The following is a 21,591-nucleotide window of genomic DNA, read 5'->3' as shown; positions in this document are numbered from 1 at the left end:
CTGATTGCAGTACAATATAGAAGACCTTTCCTTTTAAAATGAAAATATTTCCTAGATCACTGGCAAAAATGAATTCCAAAGAAGCATCTTTACAGTACTGCAGTCACTTTAAAGAGAATGTAAGAGTTATCCAGCCAACTTCCTGGTAATGAGAATTATCATTGCTGTTGCTTTCATTTTTCTAGAAACAGAGCAGGAGTTGCGATAAAGTTGCTTACAATGAATAAAGTGTTATGGAAAAGTATGAAGGAAAGGTTCATTGCAAACTCTGACTTGAAAAGATAAACAATGTTGCAACACAGATTTTGCCAAGATGCCCCTAGCAACAAATAAAATGATGTTATTTCTCCTCAGCACAGCAACCAAAAACCAGTGATAGCACAGAACAAGAAAAATGAAGAAAGCAAGCTTCTCTCAAATGTGCTAAACTTGGAATAAAGTTCAAGTGACTCGGTACAAAAAGTATAAAGCATGGACAGTGAAAGTTTGTGAATAAAACTAAAGAAGAGGTAAATTATTTTTAAGGTATTTTTGTGCCAAAAAGGGAAAAAAAAATCAAGAATGAAAGGATGGTATTAGATGGATTAACTGTTTTCCCGTAATAGGGGGAGACTATTGCACTACATGATTTGCTTTTTGTGACCAAAATAACTTGATCCTCTCATTCAAGCAGACAAAGGACCTTTCGGATTAAGAAACTGCTGAACTACATAAAACCACTTTAAACAAGCTTCACAAGAAAGTTTTTCAAACTTAGACTTTCCTCCATTTAAAAGAAAATTTATCTATCATTAAGAAAAGAGAATGAAGCTGAAACTGCAGAGTAACATTTCCCCTAAGTTACAAAGTTCTTCCAGGGTTTGTTAAGCCTCCATGCAATGAGATACATTTTGTAACCAGCAGCACATTAAAAAACTTGTCTGATCCACTTGAACATGTTCTGGGCCATGCCCCAACTAACTGTTGGTTTTTTGTCCAAGTACAGGGGTACTAATTGATCTATGAACAACTTTAGTAAAAAGATGAATTAGATCAGCAAACAAAACCCAAATCCACACAGCAGGTTAAAGCAAACACACTGCAATCAACAATTCTCTCATCACATACCTGGTCAAAAACTACGGGCAGATCAAGCACAGCACCTGTACAGATCACCACCCCTGACATCCGGACTAACCATCAGAACTAATCAGACTATTATATTTGGGAATATACTGCACCTTTGTTTCTTTCACTGTATTTAACTCTGATCAAGTTCCACTTCATAACACTTTGGATTCTCCACCCGACTTAACTGCACCCAGGTTTCTGTTGCCAGAACAGCAACAGAATATCTTCTCTTACAGGGGAAAAAAAAAAAATCTGAAGGGTAACTGAACAGTGAACTTTAGCAGAGTATCTTAAGTGAAGACAGACCACTGCCAACAAAAAAACCCAAACATTCCTGTCAGAAATCTGAGATGTCCTCATAAAAAAGTCTTGGTAACACTTCAGTGTTCTTTATCCAGCTCCTCTGGACTGAAGAAAAGCCAAGAAACCAGTGCTAGGAGGCTTTTTACTGAAGAATAAGCTACCCCATCAAGCTCACACGTACCTTGTGACCTTCCTCTGTATGTTCCAGAAAGGTCATAAAGTAATGATGGATCTTACTTTATTCATAAGAAGCACAACCTCTCATATTCTGCACTATTTCGGAGCCGATGCCAGTAACCACTGTTGTTATTCCACATCCATGAAGAATAATCCATATTCAAACTGAACACGAATTCAGTGGTAAGAGTTTGCCTCAGCTTCCTGCGATTATTTGAAAAAGCTGAAAAACTGAAAACTGCCCTTTTTGACACTGGCTTACTCTAAGACTGAGTCTCTCTCATTTTATCAGTTACTTATGCATATACATTCTGTTTCAGTATTTCCAAATCTTTTCTTGAGACTAACCCCAAGTTACTACCTTACCTCACGGTCAGAAGCTCCTATAGGACAACTTAAGTTCTTCTACAATCGCAGCAATCAAACAAGAAACCAAACACGTAAAAAACTATCAAGCTTTCCTTGCAATTTTTTTGCAGAATTAGTATTTCGCCACTGAAATGTACATGCCACTTTGAATTTGCTTTTCTGTAAAAATTTTTATAAAATGGGAAAGGCAGAACAAATTCTAACACACGTATACCCCTGTACTGCAGAATGGTCACTACAAGAATACCACAGGGATGGCCATATGAATGGCCATCACTACAAGAATACCACAAGAACTGCCATATGTTTCCTCACCTATACAGCACTGACTAGTAATGTAACAACAGTAATTAATCCAGCAATTTAACTTTTATCTGGACAGCAGGCAACCAGGTTTACAACAAGAATTGTGTATGAAGTGGTCCAAGTTTAAAAAGTACAAAACCAATTATATAAGCATTAATATAGTAATTAAGAGAGAACCCCTCTGCTGAAAAAGCACCTATATCCTATTCTCAGACAAATGATCAGTAAAAACCTGAAGCTCTATTCTCAAGATGAGGTTAATGACCATAAGAGAGCAGGACGTTGGGTCTTCTACACCGAACCCAAGTAGCAGTGCAGCTTCTGAAGCAAAAAGATGACACAGTCATGGCACTTCACAAATACGCTGACGCCAGAAAGAAACTGCATTTCAATATGAGAAGTTCAGTAGATAAGTTAGCCAGCCAAGAAAAACAAGCCCACATCAAAACCTGCAAGCAGCTGCCAAGATTTTAAGAAATCAAGCAGAAATCTGGAAACTAATGCAGGAGATCTCTGAACCCTGTGACCCTTCAAGAGAACAGGCCATGTAAGCTTCCCCTCCAGACTGAAAAGGAACTGAGGGTTTACCTCAAAAGAATGGCCGATTTCTGTGCTGTCATCACGAAATCTACACATCACTACTCTTCTGTCTCTTCACTAGAGATGACTGGTTTTCATAAAGTTAAGCAATCTCAAAAGTACAAATGAGGAGAACAAAAGCTGAGATATCAGAAGAGTGGTCACAATTAAACTGTGAAACAGACTTCAAATGGAAACAAGAATTTCACAAAGGGCTAATCCACCATAAAACTCACAACAGACAGATTTCTGTTATCAAGGATGGAGAGATTATGTGAAGAAAAAAGAAATTAATGATGCCTTTTTAAACAACATCATGAAGTTTGTGACACATGATTTTGCAATGAAGAAATAAAATTAAGCCACTGTCAAAGAATGAGAATAAGGTTTTTGCTGAAAAACTTAATACCAGTGATAGGACACTTTGGGCATTACAGGAAGAGTGAATTTACACATTCAAATGAATGCCAGACAGCTTTAATGTTTTTAAGCTTAAGTGTCTGCCTAAACCAGATCAACACCACGATATGAATCTGTCATCTGCTAGAAACAGATGTACTGGTATATTTTTCCCAGCATGTCAGTTCTTCTCCTTAAACCTGGAGACCAGAGTATAAGAAACTATAAAAGAACCTATTTCTTTGGGGCCTTGTAACATCCCATCTGGGTACACAAACCAATTTTTCCCTGAAACCTTAAGATTTCTGGCAGACAAATAAGAAGCTTTCCTATGATACTATTCAAGCATGTTGATCAATAAACTCTGAAGCAGGCAAATACTTGCGTGCAATTGGATGGCTGCATACCAACACACATCCTGTTCCACAAGTTACGCCTCTCTATCTCAGGATAATAGAGTGTTTGAAACTTCCCTCAAGCTCTAAAACAAGACACTAAGGAATACACAACTGCTTAACTGACAATTGCAGAAGAATTTTTATTCAGAAATAAGTGGACAAAATGCTCAAGTGTACTGAATGCAAATGGACATGAAACGAAGGAAGTTCAAGTCAGGATAATTAACACCTGCATCTGCTTATTCTTTTTTTGATTCAACACTGTCCTGCATTTACAGCTGCATTTTATATTTTTATATATGCTGTGATACAATCTATATGACTACATTAATACACAGCATTTAAAAAATAGTATAACAGAGCAAAACAAAACATGGCACCAAAAAGGCTTTTCCTCCATAAAAAGCTGTGGACGCTTGTCTGTCACCATGATAATAAATAATACACAATTAACCATACATGAATATGCTTTTTAGTGAAAATCCAGCAGTTATGGATACTTTAAAAGGTACTATCCACATTAAAAAGTCAGTTACACAGCAAACCTTTTCACTCATATGAGGACATTGTGACCACCTGCTTCCCCCTCTTCAAGGGTCCATGAATACCATAGTTAGTGGAGCAACCATTTTTATGGCTGTAGGACATACTGTGCACAGAATATGCTTCAGCTAAAATGAAAAGGTAAATACCACAAAAAAAATCAAAATATTTTCACTAGGGTACAATTATTATTTTTTAATATTATTAAAAATTTACACAGGAATAGAGACCCAAATTCTCTCTCATCAATTAGGAAAACAATGCAACAGCGTTAATGAAATTTAGAGGCTGCAACATACTGTCTTTCTCTGTAAAAGCAATACACTAACAAGCCTGACAAAGCAAATCAGAACAATTCCAGTGAGGCCATTTCATTAAAACTAAATTTCTTACTTTTATCCTTAACTGGACTATTGTCAATACTCTTTGGCTTCCAATATAACCAAAGGAGTGAATAAAATAGAATTGGTAACAAGATTACACTAGTCCAAGTTACTTCATTTTAACAGTAGTATTTCAATAATCACTCATTAATAAAAATACATTTCTTGCAATGTTACACAACTTATTACTAGTGTTTGTGTAATAGCATCCCTGTTCTACTGGCTAAAAAACTAGGAAGGGTAAATTCTGGATGTATAAATATCATGTAAAAATAGTATATTTGACTATTGGCAGACACAAGGGACATTTCTCTGCATCTTCACAAAACTGGATTTCAATAAGACAACTATATGAAGAAAAAATGGATTAAAAGATCCAATCCCAGTAAAAATAAAAAGGTCTTATTCATCATCACTACAGATCAGCAATAGTGCTTAGTTCTGTATCGAATAAAAGTCTTGACTTAGATATAGTTAATTATCATTTCAGTTAAAATATACACATTAGAACTCAATTTTATGGCTTAAATTCCTCTCCTTTTCTTCTAACTGAAGCCATAAAATAAAGGAGTCAAAACTTTCAGAGCATCTACATTTTTTTACAAAAATTAGAAAATCAACATAACCATTAATATGAGGCCAGTTTTCAAATCCAGATGACCCAATATAAATCAATGTCAAAAGCAAATACATTGATTTGGCCTAATTTAACATACTGAGCCTGGAAACTGGATTCTATGGAAAAAGAATCCTCATCCCTATCAGTCAATAGATACTTCTCTCAGGTGACAAGGCCAAGTCCTTATGCTCTAAATGACTAAACACGGGTTGCTCCACAAGCCTACTGCATTTGCATCACTGATTTTACCATTTCCTGGATAGGATCTGATGTTTAATAACCTATAAAACTTGCGACCAGTCTAGTCTACTGAAATACAGACAGAATTCAAAGTTAAAAAAATGAGAATTCAAACGATTTCCTGTTCACTAAAACTGCTATAAACCTACCCTACTACTTCTGCAAATGGCTTTGGTCAAAGGCAGATATCACTTACTCCACATGGTTTATACAGTTCCACAACTTTTCTTTTGGTTGGCTACTTTGTAAAAACCACAAGATTATATACTAATTGATGATGATAATTAAGGTTTGCTCAATTCCACAGTAAAATTTAAATCCAAGTTTATCTTTAAAATATTTGAAAGTGAGAGTAAAATGGGAACTTATAAATTTATGACTGATTTCATGATCTTGTCAATAAGTGAAACAGCATATTTCATTTTTCTGTGAAGCAATCCCTTCATATAAAGCAATTTGTTCACTACTATTAACTTAAAAGGTAGCGTATTTCCTGAATATACTATGACACCACTGAAAAGAATTATATTTTATGGTATATTTATCAGGGCAGCATTACAAAAACAGTAAGATGGAAACCAAAGGGTAAAACAGGAAATTAACTAAATGAGTCTTATTTCACTCGCAACTTCAGTTTCACATTGCAGGTTAAAATACAGTAACTAGTTACCATTTCAGATAATAATGCTAGTTCTAATTAAAACAAATTGCTAAGTATTGACATTATTATAAGCCATAGAGCTTATACTCAACATTTCTAGGTGAAAACTGCATCCATTTTGTCCATGCTGTAAGTTGCAAAAGTTTGTGAGCTTTCTGAATGTTTTTGCAGTACATAAACCTTTAAAGAAAAAAGTTAGCAGGGCAAATACACAATACACTAACAAACAGTATGAAACTAACTGCAAAGAGTGTGTGAATTGCTGTTTTGAACATAATTTTGCTTTTGCATTGTTTTCTGTATTTATTCACCAGTGCAAAGTGTAGATTTGTTCCAAAAATAACTACATGTTGAATAAAGTGTACAGTTTGGGGTCGTCTGACAGAAGAACGATAAATATTATAATGTATCAGATATAAATAAAGTAATAATTTATCACACTGCTACAATTTAAATAAAATAATCTTTACTACTAGACATGCAAAACATTTTAGGCTTCATTACAGTTGAACATGTCTAGCTGTCTTTTAATCAGGTGTCTGCTGTTTTGACTTTTCTTTCTGAAATTAGTATCTACATTTACTGGTCCAAGTTAGTTAGCTACACACACAACAATCAACAACAACAAAAAACCAAACCTCACTTACTCTATTTGCGCACCATGAGCCACAAGGGCACTTATGGAATCCATACTACCAGACCGAGCTGCTTTATGAATAGGAGTTTCACCAACATAATCCTGCAAAGACAAACTACATTTTGTCAAGCATAATCTTTCAAAAAATTAAAATCTTATTGTTACATTACTCACTTTAATTAAGAAAGCAGATATATAAAAGTAACATTTATAAACTAGCAAATACATCAGGTACTTTATCATTACTTTAAAGTTTGCAGCAGGCTGCCATGTACATTAGATATTTAGCAAGAAATAACACTAAGGGCATTTAACTCACAAGATAAGCCTAACTAGGCAATCAGCAGTCATATTCAGCAAAACTTGTTAAAACCCCCCACAACATATAGCACTGCAGCAAGTTATTCTAACACTTTTATCTCCTAGCACTTTTGTTTCCCAATACTATTGAACTAAACAAGCCATCCTGAACTCAGAAACAGCAAGGCTGAGCTTGTGGGACTGTACTGCTTTCAGATCTGGAGGACACACTAACACAGGCCTGTGTTGCTCCATCAGTACTGAGGAGGAGAGGAGTATGTACGCAGAACTCTACTGTAACAGAAGGATGCCCAGCATTCACAGGACAGGCCAGATCTCTCCCAAGATATAAACATTAACCCACATCCTATATACTTGTCTTTTCTGAATTTCTTTGTGCATTTACATTCCATAGTCTTTTTGCATTATGAGTAAACATCCTGGGAGGTTTTTCAGGCAAATTCTTCCTACCAACTGTCTTCACAACAGGGAGAATCTACAGCAATATTACAAATCCAAGCAAGCAGCAAGTAAATTCCATGCACTGTCATCTACAGGCTGCAGAGGAAAGGCAGTACTTGCAATTAACCACCAGTATTAAGAACAACAGAGAAGAATCTGTAATGAAACGTTGCCTTGAAGTAGCAAGTAAATGTTGTTATTGGTTTGTTAACATGATTTAATCACAGTCCTTAACACTTCCAGTGGATAGCAAAGATTTTTTTGTTTTCTTCCCCATCCTCTTTCTTTCTCTCCAAACTTCTGTTGGACTTCGCTGGTCTGTTTGACTAATATTAAACATGTTCTAACTGTATGTGCCTCAGTTCTGCTTCCCTGTTCCTTTTATTAAAATATCAACACTAGCTATATTAAATTCACACAGCACCTTACTGATTCACTCACCAGTCTTTACACACAACAGTGTTCATGCCTAACTCTACAGTACTGGTTACACTTAAGCCCTATTTGAAACATGATTATATTCAAAATACGATTATATTACCACCTTGATAGACAGAAGGTACCAAAGTTTTAAACTCTCTGCCAAGCTTTTGAGAAGTTTAGTCACATCTTTTAGACCACGTAAATATAACTTGAAAATGAATTTTGGATTATGTGTTATATACTCTCAATTTCCAATTTGCCAATTTTATTTCATGGTAAATTATTTTTATAATGAGTTACAAATTGACTGAGTAAGCCAGTTTACCAGTGCTTAAGGTAGATATTCAGCCAAACAGTGAACTACCTAGCACACCCAGCAGGGAACAATAATGGTACCAAACAAAGTGTACTTTCTTATAAACTAAGGAAAATTTCTGAGGCTGACAAATCTTGGAGACAGAAGAGAACAGAAAATTCCTTAGAGATTATAAAAGAGCCATACAGCCCTCCTTCCAAAATGGCTGTCTGTGGCTGAGGGATAGAAGACTGCTTTCCAAGGAAGTTTATGTAAGTTTTCCTTAAGTAACAGGAAGACAGAGAAGTTTAATAGAGGATACAATTACATTAATTATCATAAAGGCGAATTCATTTGACACTAGTTCATCTTGAAAATTTTTCTTCCTAGTGTAATAAGTTCTCCGATCATGGAAGTTGTCTTTCATTCACCATTCAGTTATTATTTTCTTCAAACCTGCCCCTTCCCCCCCTTTTTGTTAAAGAGGTAAAAGTGTAGAAAAGAAGTAATTAGCCTCTTGTGCTCAGCATTAGTATTTAGAAAACCAACCCTAAGATAAAAGAGGTTCAGTTTAGGGAAAGTCAGCTCAACCAGCCATGCATGTGATAAAGATGACAAAAATCTCTACTAGCCCCATAAAACCAGCATACTGTCCACAGTAAGACCTAGAGAACTGCATTATGAAGTCTTGCTGAGGGGAAACACAAAAAGGATGAGCAAGGACCTTTGCAAAAGGACTCTTCACCACTGCATTAGCAGGAGCTAAGCTTGTAGCAGCTATGAGATTCCATCACCAAGCAGAAAAACATTAGTATCACAGAAGAGAATATATGTCTTGAGAAGGACTTCTTTCAATCACTGGCCCAGAAAAACATGTGTGTCAAAAGCTAAGGAATTGAGAAAGTACTCAGAAAATGACAGAATACACAGATTTAGATTTTCATAGCATTCCTTTTAATTACAGCCCCTAAATTTCAGCCATCACTACTATTATCTTCCTTTGAAACTCTCCTAAGGGGCACTGAAAGTTTCTGAACTAGTCTCCTAGCTCTGCTAAAAAATTTTCTCTGGATTATGAGAAAAAAGTTATATGCCACTGAAAAATGGCTTTTAAATTTACTTATTTTTCAACGCATCCAAAAAGAAAATTAAAGTAATCTGTATGAGCATCAAAGAATTCTGTTTCGATTCAACAATTGGAATCAATGTGACCAAATAGAAACAAGAGAAAGTGTTTTTCCCAAGAAGCTTCTGAGAGCAGTTCAGGGCCTAGCTTGCCAGTACATTTTCATATTTTTTCGGCTGTGCAGAGTAAGAGAAGTTATTTTGAGGGGTTCTATAAATTCTTAATTATCCTTCTCAGTACCTCATAATCCTTCAAATTGTTCACACTTCCCATATGTGCTTCAATCTGATATAATCCCTTTTGTAGTAATATTGCAGGAAGGTGAGTGTCAATAACTAGTATTGGCCTTTCATACCAAGAGCAGAACTTGTCAAGGTCCCATTTACCCTTCTCTTCTAACACTGCACCAGCCACACAAACCACAAACTTGTCTCACAATCTAGAAGTTGTGTTATAAATAAATAAGCAGAAATGCCAATTAAGTTTCATTAATTTAGCATTCAAGATAACACGCTTATTTCCGTGGAAATCAAGTATTTTCTTGTACAGTACTCCTGAAGAAATGACAAAAAGTCATGAAGAATTAGACACACATTTTTTGTGAGTCCCTGATGAACACCTTCTTCCTCTCCCCTGGAGAAGCATGGCTATCCTTTCACAAAGACAAGGGCAGTCTTCTCTACCTCAGGGTCATGACTAGATTACCTTTGACTTCTATTTCATTTCACTGAATAGGTATCTGACTTCCTTCTTTACTGTATTTTTATTTATGTGGCTGAAGAGTCTTCTGCTTTTTTTGCTTTAATCAGTACATCTATCTCAGCTTGACTAATCAGTTTGCAATTCCTCACTACGCTGCTTAACCTCAAAAGACATTTCCTCTACTGATTAAATACTTTTCTTAAATTCACTGCTTATTCCCAGGTCTCTTTTAGATGTGGGTATTTTTTCAGTTCATTCCAAAGCCATTTTTTATTCTACTTCCCCTCTCTTTCCCTTTTTGGGTCCACTTTGGGACCCAAAGTTCTGTTGGCTTGGATATGATTCAGTTAATTTCACTCACTGGTACTTTTACACACCTTCCATTTATTAAAAAACCAAAACAAAACAACAAGTAAACCAAACAAACCACTAAAAACCAAACCCAACCCCAAAAAAACCCCTAACCAAAACCAACTTACCTGCAGATACTTATTTTTAAAATAAAAAGCTCCCACACACATTTCCACTGAAAACTTTCAAATATTTGTACTGTTTTAGCTGGCATAGAGTTAATTTTCTTCAGAAGAGTTAGTAAGGTGTTTTGGTACTAAAAACACAGCTTTAGTCACAAATCCAAAGTTTTAGCTAGGAGTGGGCTGGAACATAGCACAGCTGGGACCACTGATCCAAACTGACCAGAGGGTTATCCTGTACCATATGACATCACGCTCAGCAAGAGAAGCTGGGGCAGGTGGGGGGAGAAGTTCACCAGGGCTGCCATTGCTTGGGCACTGGCTGGGCATCAGCCAGCTAGTGGTGAGCAACTAAGCTTTTTTGGTTGTGGTGTGAGATTTTTAAAAATGTTTTATCATCACTTGATTTTCTTGGATTTGTTTTTCTTTTCTTCCTTTTTTTTACCTGTTAAATTGTCTTTATCTCAACCCATGAGTTTTCTCACACTTCCCTTCTGATTCTCCCCCTCAACTCACTGAATGGGGGAACAAGGAGGTGGCTGTGTGGTGCTCAGCTGTCCACTGAGGCTAAACCTCAACAAAGCGCAAGCACTTGTAAAACACTTCCAATGATATCTCGCTGAGACACAGAAGCACTGTTTCACCTGATAAGAAACAAACCAACTCCTTTCCTTAACTCCACTGACTGAATTTTAAGTTCTATCAGATGATCACATTTCCAGAAGCTACTCTGATGTCTTAAACCCAGACCCTTCCTGAAGCTAGGAAGTAGAAAATAAAGAACAGAGTAACTTTTCCTTATTCTTTACTAAAGATGCTTCGAATTTGTGATTGTTTCTCCTTCTGAATTTTTAGTGCAAATGAGAACTGATGGAATATTCCTATCTGGATTTAGTCCAAGTTGTTAAAAATACAAAACTGTAACATACTAAAAGAATGAGTGGGGTTTTTTTTCCTCCCCACCAAGGAGATCAGCATGTTTACAGTTCTTGCTAGTATGGGGAATCTAACCCTCCTAAATCTGCCACGTGATAACTGACTACATGAAAATTCAGCTGCATCACCTGTAAGGATGCAGTATTTCTTTCCCTTCTCTTTACAACAAGCCACACAAAACTTTTTGGCCAATCAACACAGGCAACATACAATAGACATGTTTAATAGGCTGAGGCTAGAGGAGAAAAAAGTATTTAAATGAAGATTATAGTCTTCTAAATCAAACAGTAGTCATGATTATCTGGTGTTAATATGTACAACAGCCCAGAATCAATCTGCATTGTGACAAGAATAAAACAGAAAAAAATACTCAAAAAAAAAGTAGCAACATAATTGCTTTGCACTATGACAGTGACCTAGAGCGGGCAGGCAGCCAAGTGCAGGTCTTGAGTCACATTACTAGGAATTATTAGCAGGCACTGCCCACTGAAATAAAAAAAAAAACAAACCCGAACAGTAGGACATTCTTTTGGGTTCACTGCTGGGTAAAAACAGTCAGATCATTGCTTGGCACTTCAGCTTTCCTCCTGTGCATTTTTTATGGTGATCCCGGGGGAGGGAAGAACTGCCCACTGATCACAGAGATGGTTCTAGCCAGCGCATACAGTTATATAAGAGGGCTAGGCATCACAGGATACACTCAAATAACTTATCCAGGGAGCAAAGAACAATTGGAACAAGCACTTTTCAGCATGTGTCCTTCACTGCTGCTGCCTCAGAAGTGTCCTGGGCAGCTGTCACCAGCAAGGAGGTAAGACATTTTTAAGTTTTCCTAAACTTTAGGACAGGCAGCATGGGCTACAATACAATACCTCAGGGCAGATATGAGAAAGCAAGCATGCAAGTTCTACTGAGTACCGGAGGTTTACGTTAAAACTGAGAGACTCGAGTGGATTCCTTTTCAGAAGCTATCCTTTTCTTTTTCCAGAAGTGATGGGTTAGTCTGTAGCCAATGACCGGGAGTCAGTTTGGAAGGAAAGTTTACTAGTTTAAATATCAAGTATTCCCAGATCTTTCTCAGCATGTGTTTTGTATCCAGTGTCCATGGAACACTTGTCCTCACACAAGCATTAGCCAGTGACTATGTCTGTTTGGAGTACAGCATCAGTCAGCGAGCTGGAAGGAATAAACAAAATACACATCAGGAAATAGTGCTCCAAAAGCTCAAAAGTGTGCGTGGAAGCCCTAGATGATCACCTGAAGGTGCTTGCAAGTTAAATAAGGAACCAAGATCATTTAAGGAACTGAAATCAAACAAGAGTAGTAGAATTTGACTGCAATTTAATAAATAGCCGAAGGAACTTGAGAGAGCAAAGCATGCATTGTGCTTTACATAGCTACGTATCCAACTATCTGTGTGATGAGTTTTCTGCCTTAGCTATCACCAAGGCACACTGCCTAGTTTCAGTGCTCATGCATGTGAAACCAGTGTGATTGACTAGTTCCATCCTAACAAATAACTTGAGAGACATTCTTTTTTCTACTACCACTATAAATTAAATAGAGGTATCTTACTTCATCAAACTGAGTCTGAAATGCCCCATACTGTATGTTCAATTAGTATTTTGTGGGGGCAAAAAAAAGCTACTACATTCAAGTGTAACTTAATCCTACCCATTAACAACACACAAGGTGCCCACAGCATCAACTCTCAGTACCCACCTCTGTTGTGCCCTTGGCCTGTCAGTACCTAAGTCTGTCCTTAGAAGCTTATAAGATACTACCATCACTATCTGAACTCGAGAACCCAAGTACTCTTCCTCCTGTGGAGGACCACTTGCTCTGGTGACAAACCACTAATATATAGGCTCCTAAGTCACTGGCTTGCCTTGGTGACTTCTTTAAGCTGGGATGAGTTTCCTGCCAACTTTAACTGCGTATTATACTGCCTTCTGCTTTCCTTTACAGTCAGTATGTTGCCCTCAGCCCAAGGAGAGATCTTTCCACTCTCTTCTCTTCTTCTGGGGGCTAGCTGCTACTTTCTTCTTTGCTATAGCCTCACTCACTACATGGGATTTTTTTTTCCCCCCATCATGTTCCGGGACAGCAAGCTTGTTCTTCAACTCCATTTCAACCTCACTGGTCAGTTCTTCTCTTTATCCTCATAGCTGGAAACTTTCATTCTTCTCATTCATTCATTTGCATTCATTCTTCTCTTCTCATTTAGCAGTTATTTGTACATCTTTATTCTGTGCATGCCATGTTTCCTCTCTAATCACCGTTTCTTTACATTCTTACCTGGTCTCCAGATGCATTTATAGTTCTTGTATTTTCTCTTCTGAAGATTCTACCACTATGCAGCAATAACTTATTGCATAAGTTACTTTTGTCAGGTATCAAGGAGAAGATGCGATCTATAGCCTCTGCATCCAGTCACCTTCATTGTTTCTACAATTCTCCTGGTGTCTCACAGCTGTTCTCAATGCACCAGCCTTCTTTTCTGAAAACTCAACACAAACTTCCCCATTTCTTATTTTTGCATAGCTTTAAAAAAAAAAAGAACCAAACTCTAGAAATGCAAGTGTTTAAGTTCTACAGCAGACTTAGCTTAACTCTACTGCATGTAAAACAAAGTCTGGCCATTAAATATTTTAAGAAAAGTATGATATAACATTTAACAGGCCAGACATTTTACAGATGCTGTGCTATACCACAGCTTTCAATAACAGCATATGCTGTAGTATTAATTACTCTCATAGAAAATTATTAAAACCACTTTTTATTACCATTAAAAAGATACTTGTTATGTATGCCCAGCATACATAATAGAATCACTCAGTACTTCAAACATTTTCTTCAAAAATATAATCGATTTTAAGCACCCAATTCTGTACTGTACCAGAGTACAGCAGTCCTTTACAGGTATTTTGCTATATTTATGCACTCTCTGCTACCAAATAAATAATATACTCCCAGTAAAATTAACAAAAAATTATAGTAAAAAAAAATTTAGGTCATCCATTCATTCTTTGTTAGTAAAGTACATGTTTCTGAACTATTTTCAAGAAGTTACTAGAAAAGCTTTGGAAATAATCTAAGAAGAAAAAAAAAACCAAACCCATGTGCACCTTAAAATAAACCACAGCAGACCTTACTAGTTAGATGTGTGACTAAATCATGAAGCACCACAAGGGTCTCATGGTTGTGTAGGTAATGCTGAATTTTCCAATTCTTAGCATATTTAGTATGCATTATGTTCCTCATTAGTCTTCTGTCTTGACCCTAAAGCAGCACTACAATATCAGAATATTTGCTAATGCTGCCAATACCAAAGCAGCATTATCATTTTGTTGAAGAAGTAGTAAGATATCAATTCCTAAAACAAATGTCCTCCAAACCCCTAAGGGCTTAAAGGACATTTATTAGTCCTATCTCTACCGTAATATAAAAGGTCTATAGCTGATAATTAAGTCATTTGACTTCAGCTGATGTTAAAAATAAAGTATCTGTATGTTAATGTAAGGATCACATATGTCATAGAGAGGGATCAAGACACTTCTTCCAAAACTATATGCATAGGTGAAATACATGTGAATCCATACCTGTTTGTTTATGTTGGCCCCCACTTGGATCAACCAATTCAGGCACTGTGGATGTCCTCCAAAAGCAGCAATGTGGGCTGGTGTTTGAGCAAAACGGGTTGTACTGGCATTTACAGAAGCTCCAGCTCTTACTAACTGCATTAGGCACTCCAGCTTTAAAGACATGAGGGAATAAAACAAAAAATGTTACACAGATGTGCTATGACCATTACCATTTGCTAAATAAATACATAAAACCAAGAAAAGCTAAACTTCCTAGTAAGACTACACGAGCGCAAAACAAGAGAGAATACGAAATTTAGGATATCCCACTCCTCCTTGACTCCTCTCTTCTTTGGTTGTAGACTATATCTCAAAAGTACTTCCCACCCCCAGAACTGAATTCCACACTTCCTTTCAGGAAAAGGGAAAAGAGGATATAAATACTTCAGACCTAACTACAGAGCTATTTGGCTCACTTTTGTTAAGACGGCAAAAAAAAAAATTATACTAACCAGACATTATTAGGTACCATTTGCCAAAACAAGAACATTGTTGGGAGATACACAGATGTACTCTCAGAAGAGTTTGGAGAAAGGTAAATAAGAAAAACACAAGATTTTGCACTTCTTTAATGTTTTCCTGGAGTGACAGAAGATTAGTAATGAAAACTTAATTCTTAATAATATCTAGTATGCTAAATCTATAAAAGGAATACATTTCTCCCACCATTTCCTGTTATTACAGATGAGGAGCTGTTAAAAACAAAACAGGTTGCATGTTTGTGGCAATAAAAAAAAATAATTTCTTTATTTTAAAAAAATTGCAGTGTTCTGTCCCATTACATTATTTTATTTTTCCAGCATACTAACCAGAAGCATCAGATAACCAGATACTATTTTTAAATGTTCATAACATTTCATTTGTAGAAACTAGGCAAACCACAGCCACAGTGACCTCAACTTGCAAAAGCAGTCAAAACAACGCTCCTTTCCTGTCACACAGCAACATTGTCTTCTTGTTGAAAGGAAAAGGAATGCACTATGCTGAAATAAACAGTTTAGTCTAGGCATCCATTAATTGCGGTTAGAAAACAAACACCACTGCAAACACACATAATAATCCCACACTGGCTCAAGGCATTGGTTCATATAAACCAAAAATCTGTGGGTCTTTCAGTCTCTCACATTTAAAGGAAACATCAGCCATATCACAGCTGTGGAGTAGTCTGTCCATAAAGCAACAATTAAAAAGCACCCACATGTGGGCTTGCAGCCTGTTTTAGATAGAAACATCAACAGCAGGATTACAACATTCGTCTGTTTCTGTATGTCAGCCTTTCTTTTAACCTGTAAATTCCTGATCTTGCTGAATTACATATATGAGGTAACAGTACCAACCACTGTAATTAATAATATTAGTTTTGCAAATATATTGTGAACTTCAATTGTTTCTTTCCCTTATATAGTTCAAACAAACACATATGAACCCTATCCTTCAGGATATACAAAAGTACTTTTTTTGGACTGTAATGAAGTTCAGGCTGGACATGGAGGTACCATTAACTCACTAACTGCATGAAGTAAGGGTGAGGGTAACTGGAATATTGCAGTATTAATGAATAAACCTCAATATTAACAAAGTACCTTTCCAAAAGAAAACAAGTGCTTTTCCTGGAAAAAAAAAAATTACATCAAAGAACTGGTGCAAGCAAACATATAATTCTAATACTAGACTACTCAAATACATTTTGTGTTTGCCAATCTCAGATTTTCCTTGATGTTCACATGTTAGTACCCCTAATATTGCTGTTAACCCTTAGTAATCATTAATTAAATTGTAACACTAGTTATTGTCATGTGATGGGAAAACCCCCCAGCTACACCAAGAACTTCACCTACTGCAACTGCAAATAAAAACAAATTTCAGCCAGTTTTTAAGACAATAGACTTTGAATGGAGTTAATTTGAAAACACTTTCAGATAAGCATTACAACTTCAGGAAAGAATAATATTTCCTGCACAGGCACCAGGCTGAAAGAATTCCATAATTAGATAGATGTTACAGCCCATCAATTGAAAAGAGAAAACCAGAAACTCATTCACTAGCCCTATCTTGCACTGTTTAAATCTGTTCTATAAGATGGCTACACATCATGATTATCTGTACAAATTCGTCTTTAAATGCTGGGTTTTCTTGCTCGTCCTTTTTTTTTTTTAAACATCCTCTGACAGTGCTTCAACAATGAACATTTCAACCCATTAAAAGCTAAAGCGTGGGTCTCCTATAACATGGCTGTAACAAAAACCTGCCTCTTCCAACATTATGGAAGAGTGAGGTATGAATGTAATTACATCCATGGGCAGGAAAAGTCAACATGACAAAAAACAATACCTCACTTGATTATTTATGTTTGATATCAGGACACACAATTCCACCTTCATTAAATAACCTAAATTTAATAGAGCAGGTATTTTCCAATGTATAACTTAAAGCAGGGGTTAAATTGATTTGGTCAAGAATAAAGACAGGTCCCTGCGCAGGCCACAACACTGGCCAAGGAAAAGATGAGCATTTTTATCTGTACTACTTTTGTTCCCAAAGAAACAGAACGTACTTAACAATATTGTGCTTCCTATAATGTAAACAGTCAAATGGAAAAACAAAACAAAACAAACAAAAAACCCCCAGAAGAGCACAAGCAAATAGATGCGGTCAGAGAAAATAAAAATTCACATGTAAGTGATTAAAAAGAAAAAGTAAATTAAGGTTAGTCCAAAACAAAGTGAATTAATAGCAAGTTTGATTTTTATTCAAGCCCTTCATTTTCTACCTCTCTGGTAGCTTTTTTAGACTGTTAACAATTCTACATTCTGACCCATTGTCTCAGAAACCTACAGAATGCCAGGGTAATTTAGGGCACTATATAATTAACTCTAATTAGAATAGAGCAACTCTAATGGGAATTGATTCAAGCACTTCTCTGCAGTCAGGGAATGTCCTGAAAATGCAAACTCCACCACAGGTACTCCACACAGCAAATAAATTTGCACTTGCTACTAACCCTAAAAGGAGGTCCATGCTGTCATTAAAACCCCAGATATTACAACCAGAAACTCTACTTCTAATATCTATCATGTCCAACTGAATTTGCTGGTATTTTATTTATTACTTGCAAGCTGTAAAAGTACGTTTCAGAGTAAGTTATTCAAGATTACTGTGTTTTCAATTTTAGTCTTAAGAGACTCCATTTTTACAGGTCCTAGTGTTACATCAGTATCCCCCCCCACCTTTCCTCTTTTGTATAATTATTTATAACCAACTTGACTGTTGCTGCTGCTTCCTTACTGAAGCACATCTACATCTCCGTGCAATAATGTAGTTGTACACAACTTAACTGTAAAATTATTTTGTACTGTCTTTTGATACAGCCAGGGCCATCTTCCATGTTCTACCTGTGCACAGGTGAAAGCACAGAAACATCTCTATTCTAGTAAAGTTCACCAAACTCGGACTCCTGCAGTTTGTTCATGTACACAGGTTTAGGTGTCTCTGCTTATGAGTTGTTCCACAAGGACTTCTTCCAGAAAGGAACTACGTCAGTTTTGTCATGCTACAGAGCTGCAGTTAGAACCAATACATGTTTGGCGGACCAGGTTGCTAAATGGCCCTATATCAGAAAGGCAGACATTAAGTCCTGTCACCATTTAATTTCTTTCAGAAAAAAGAAAAAATCCCAAACAAGTGAAAATCCCATGAATTCTAGAGAAACAAAGAAGTGAAGAGGAAGATTCCTATTCAATGACTATTAATGAACACTTCAGAAATTAACGTTTGAAATCTATGGTACTTTGAGAAACAGAAGAACTCTCCACTTGGCTTTGATGAATTTGAAAAAAAAAAATACCAACACATAAATAAGAACATAAGACACGCACCTGACTGTCCACTAAAAGCAGAATTGTGTCACTGCTAGCAATAATCTATTAACTGGTGAAAGGTAAAAAAGTGTAACTATGCCACAGAAACACAAAGCCTGATTTGGTATCCAATTACACTACTGTAACTTTTTCAATATTTTGTACAATCTTTGGCTCTGTGAAAGGAACACTACTTAACAAGACTATAAAAGATACAGATAACTTTCACAAATTCAACTTGCCTAGATCTGAGGGATTTTAGGAAAGCACATATTTGCAAAATTGTATAAAAGCCATTTATAGCCTATGCTATCTTTCCAAGTCTCATTTCATTTGTCAGATTTTTTCATCTGATATGTAATACCACCACCAATCAAATTTTGCCCATACCTAAGACTGAATATGGCAAATAAAGGCACAACATGTTGCAGACTGACTTGTTCCCTTTGCTGTTTCTCCAAGTCTCTTCAACAGAAACTGGAATGCACACAAAAACTCACACAACTGAGGATGGTTGGAAGAGACCTGAAGATACTTAAAGAAAAAACACCAATACAGCACGTACACTGTCAAAGTAAAATCAAGGCTGCCACAAGCAGTACCAAAAAGAAATTCTTATGAGATGTAAAAAGGAAACAGAAGACTGTAACATGGATTACTATCTTCACATTTTCAATGAGTATACTTCCCCCAAAAATTTAAGGCACTCCAGTTTTTCCACTCCAGTGTGGATTATTAGCTTCTTTTTGAACATGTAAAAAGCTGCTTTACATTTTGAATTTTGTGGGTTAAGGGGTTTTCTTTTGCTTTATTTTAGGACTGAAGGACTACTTAGCTGTGCTTCTAAAACGTTTCTCTAAGAAGCACTGCATATAAGATAATGTAATATATATAAACCATCTCTTAATGTACTTTTATAAACCATGACAACTGCCTAAGTACATCAATCTTCTTCCTCTGGCACACAATCAGTAAAAAAAAAAAAAAAAAGTATACTGGAAATGGGAGGGAGAGCAAGAACAAAAGCCCCTCGAATTCCAAACCTAGACAAATCAGCGAGGAAGAAGCACCAAATCCCAACCCTCTGGGCTGGAATCTTGCATAGGATGGGACACTCACTGCATCACAAACAGGAAAGGTCTATACAAAAATCAAGAAATTAAGATTTAATTCATTTTAAGACGTGAAGTTAGGAGAGCTACTTCCCATGTTTCACTCTTTTCTGTACTGTAAGGACGCGAACACAAAAAACTCCTCATGTATAAACCACAATCTATTTTTCATCCTGAAGGCAAGGGAGGAGCGCCTCACAGGCACAAGCGTCTTCTCCCCACACTCCCAGCGAGCCGGTCGTCATAACACGGGCACCACAACAAAGCAGTCTCCAGGTGCGGAGCCCGAAGACGACATGGATCACGACCAGAGCCTGCAGACAAAGCACGAAGCGATCCGGGAAGGGGGGGTCAACTGGGGACGGTCAACGAGGGGACGGAGGATTATCCGAGGGGGCGTGGAAGGGGTCGCGCCCCGGCGGTGCCTCCCGCCCGGATGGCCGGCGCCCGCTGGGGATATCCGGAGGGGACCAGCGTGGGAGGAGCCCCCTGCCCTGCTCCTCGCCATTGGCTCCCGGTGCCCGTGCCCGGGGGACCGTCTGGAAGCCCGGCTGCGAGGCCGCTACTGTCACCCGGGAAGGGAGGGGGGCGGCTGCCGCCGGCAGCGGGGAAGGGATGAGTGATGCGGTGACGGCAGGTGCCGCCAGCCCCGTGACCTGCCCACCCCCGCCTCGCTGACCGCGGAGGCAGGAACGGAGCCAAGCGCCGCGGCTGTCCGCTGCTGTCCCGCCCGATTCCCTGAGGAGCGGCAGGAGGCGGTGAGGGAAGGGGGGGGGGGGGCGGCGGCGCCTGCAAGGGGCAAAGATGGCGCCGCGTTGCGCGCGAGCGGGAATCGTGTCCTCCTTCCCCTTCTCCTTCCCGTACCCACCCCCGCTCCCGCCACCGGCCGAGCCCAGCCGGGCCCCACCTTGCCGAAGTGCGCGGCCCAGTGGATGGGCGTCCAGCCGTAGAAGGAATCCTCGGCCGCCAGGTCGGAGCGGGGCGAGCTCTGGAGCAGCGCGCACAGAGCGGGCAGATCCCCATCGCGGCAAGCGCGATGCAGGGGGAAGCGCAGGGTTAGCAGCTCCTCGCTGGAGAAGCCCGCCTCGGGGCCGGCTCCCAGCGACATGGCGAGCGGCAGAGCGGCGAGGAGGAATGGGAAGGAGGGGGGGGGCAGGGGAGAAGGAGCGGGCGGGCGCGCGCTGCCCAGGCGGGAAGCGGCGGCGACTGCAGCTCGCGCGCGCGGCCCCGGCACAAAGGGAGCAGGGCGGGCCCGCGCGCGACGCTCCGCCCCCCCGCAGGCGGGGTCGCGCGGCCTCGGGGCGCCCGGGCGGGGGCGGGGGGGCGGCGCGAGGCGGGCGGCGCGCGGCCTCCCCCTCATTCGGTCTCCGTCTCTCCCATCCCTCCCTCTCCTTTCCCTCTCACTCCCTCTCCTTCTGTCTGCCCGCCCTCTTTCTCCTCCACTCTCTCCCCTCCCTATCTCTGTCCCCCCTTCTTCCCTCTGGGCCCTCCTCCTTCTCTCTTTTCTCCTCGCCCCGTCCTTCCCTATCCCTTTTTT

At 38.7% G+C, this 21,591-nt stretch overlaps 1 protein-coding gene across 2 annotated transcripts in view; it reads right to left on the bottom strand.

The window, feature by feature from the left end:
• The window catches only part of ANKRD10 (ankyrin repeat domain 10), a 37,657-nt gene extending 16,396 nt beyond the window's left edge, over positions 1-21,261 (bottom strand). Inside the window, exons 1-3 of one of the 2 annotated variants that reach the window (XM_027888691.1) lie at positions 20,962-21,261; positions 15,044-15,196; positions 6,735-6,826 (exon numbers count right to left, since the gene is read on the bottom strand). In XM_027888691.1, coding sequence (XP_027744492.1) covers positions 6,735-6,826; positions 15,044-15,196; positions 20,962-21,162 — 446 coding nt within the window. In that variant the 5' untranslated portion in view covers positions 21,163-21,261. The remainder of the gene's footprint in view (positions 1-6,734; positions 6,827-15,043; positions 15,197-20,961) is intronic. The other variant, XM_027888690.1, reaches the window with a different exon arrangement.
• Between the last annotated feature and the right edge of the window lie 330 nt (positions 21,262-21,591).

The sequence above is a fragment of the Empidonax traillii genome, unplaced genomic scaffold (assembly GCF_003031625.1).
Source record: "Empidonax traillii isolate 1590-97213 ecotype Southwest subspecies unplaced genomic scaffold, ASM303162v1 scaffold244:size1524873, whole genome shotgun sequence".
Classification (NCBI taxonomy): domain Eukaryota; kingdom Metazoa; phylum Chordata; class Aves; order Passeriformes; family Tyrannidae; genus Empidonax; species Empidonax traillii.
Note: the sequence above shows the minus strand (reverse complement) of the source record. Positions and strands in the feature narration are given on the sequence as shown.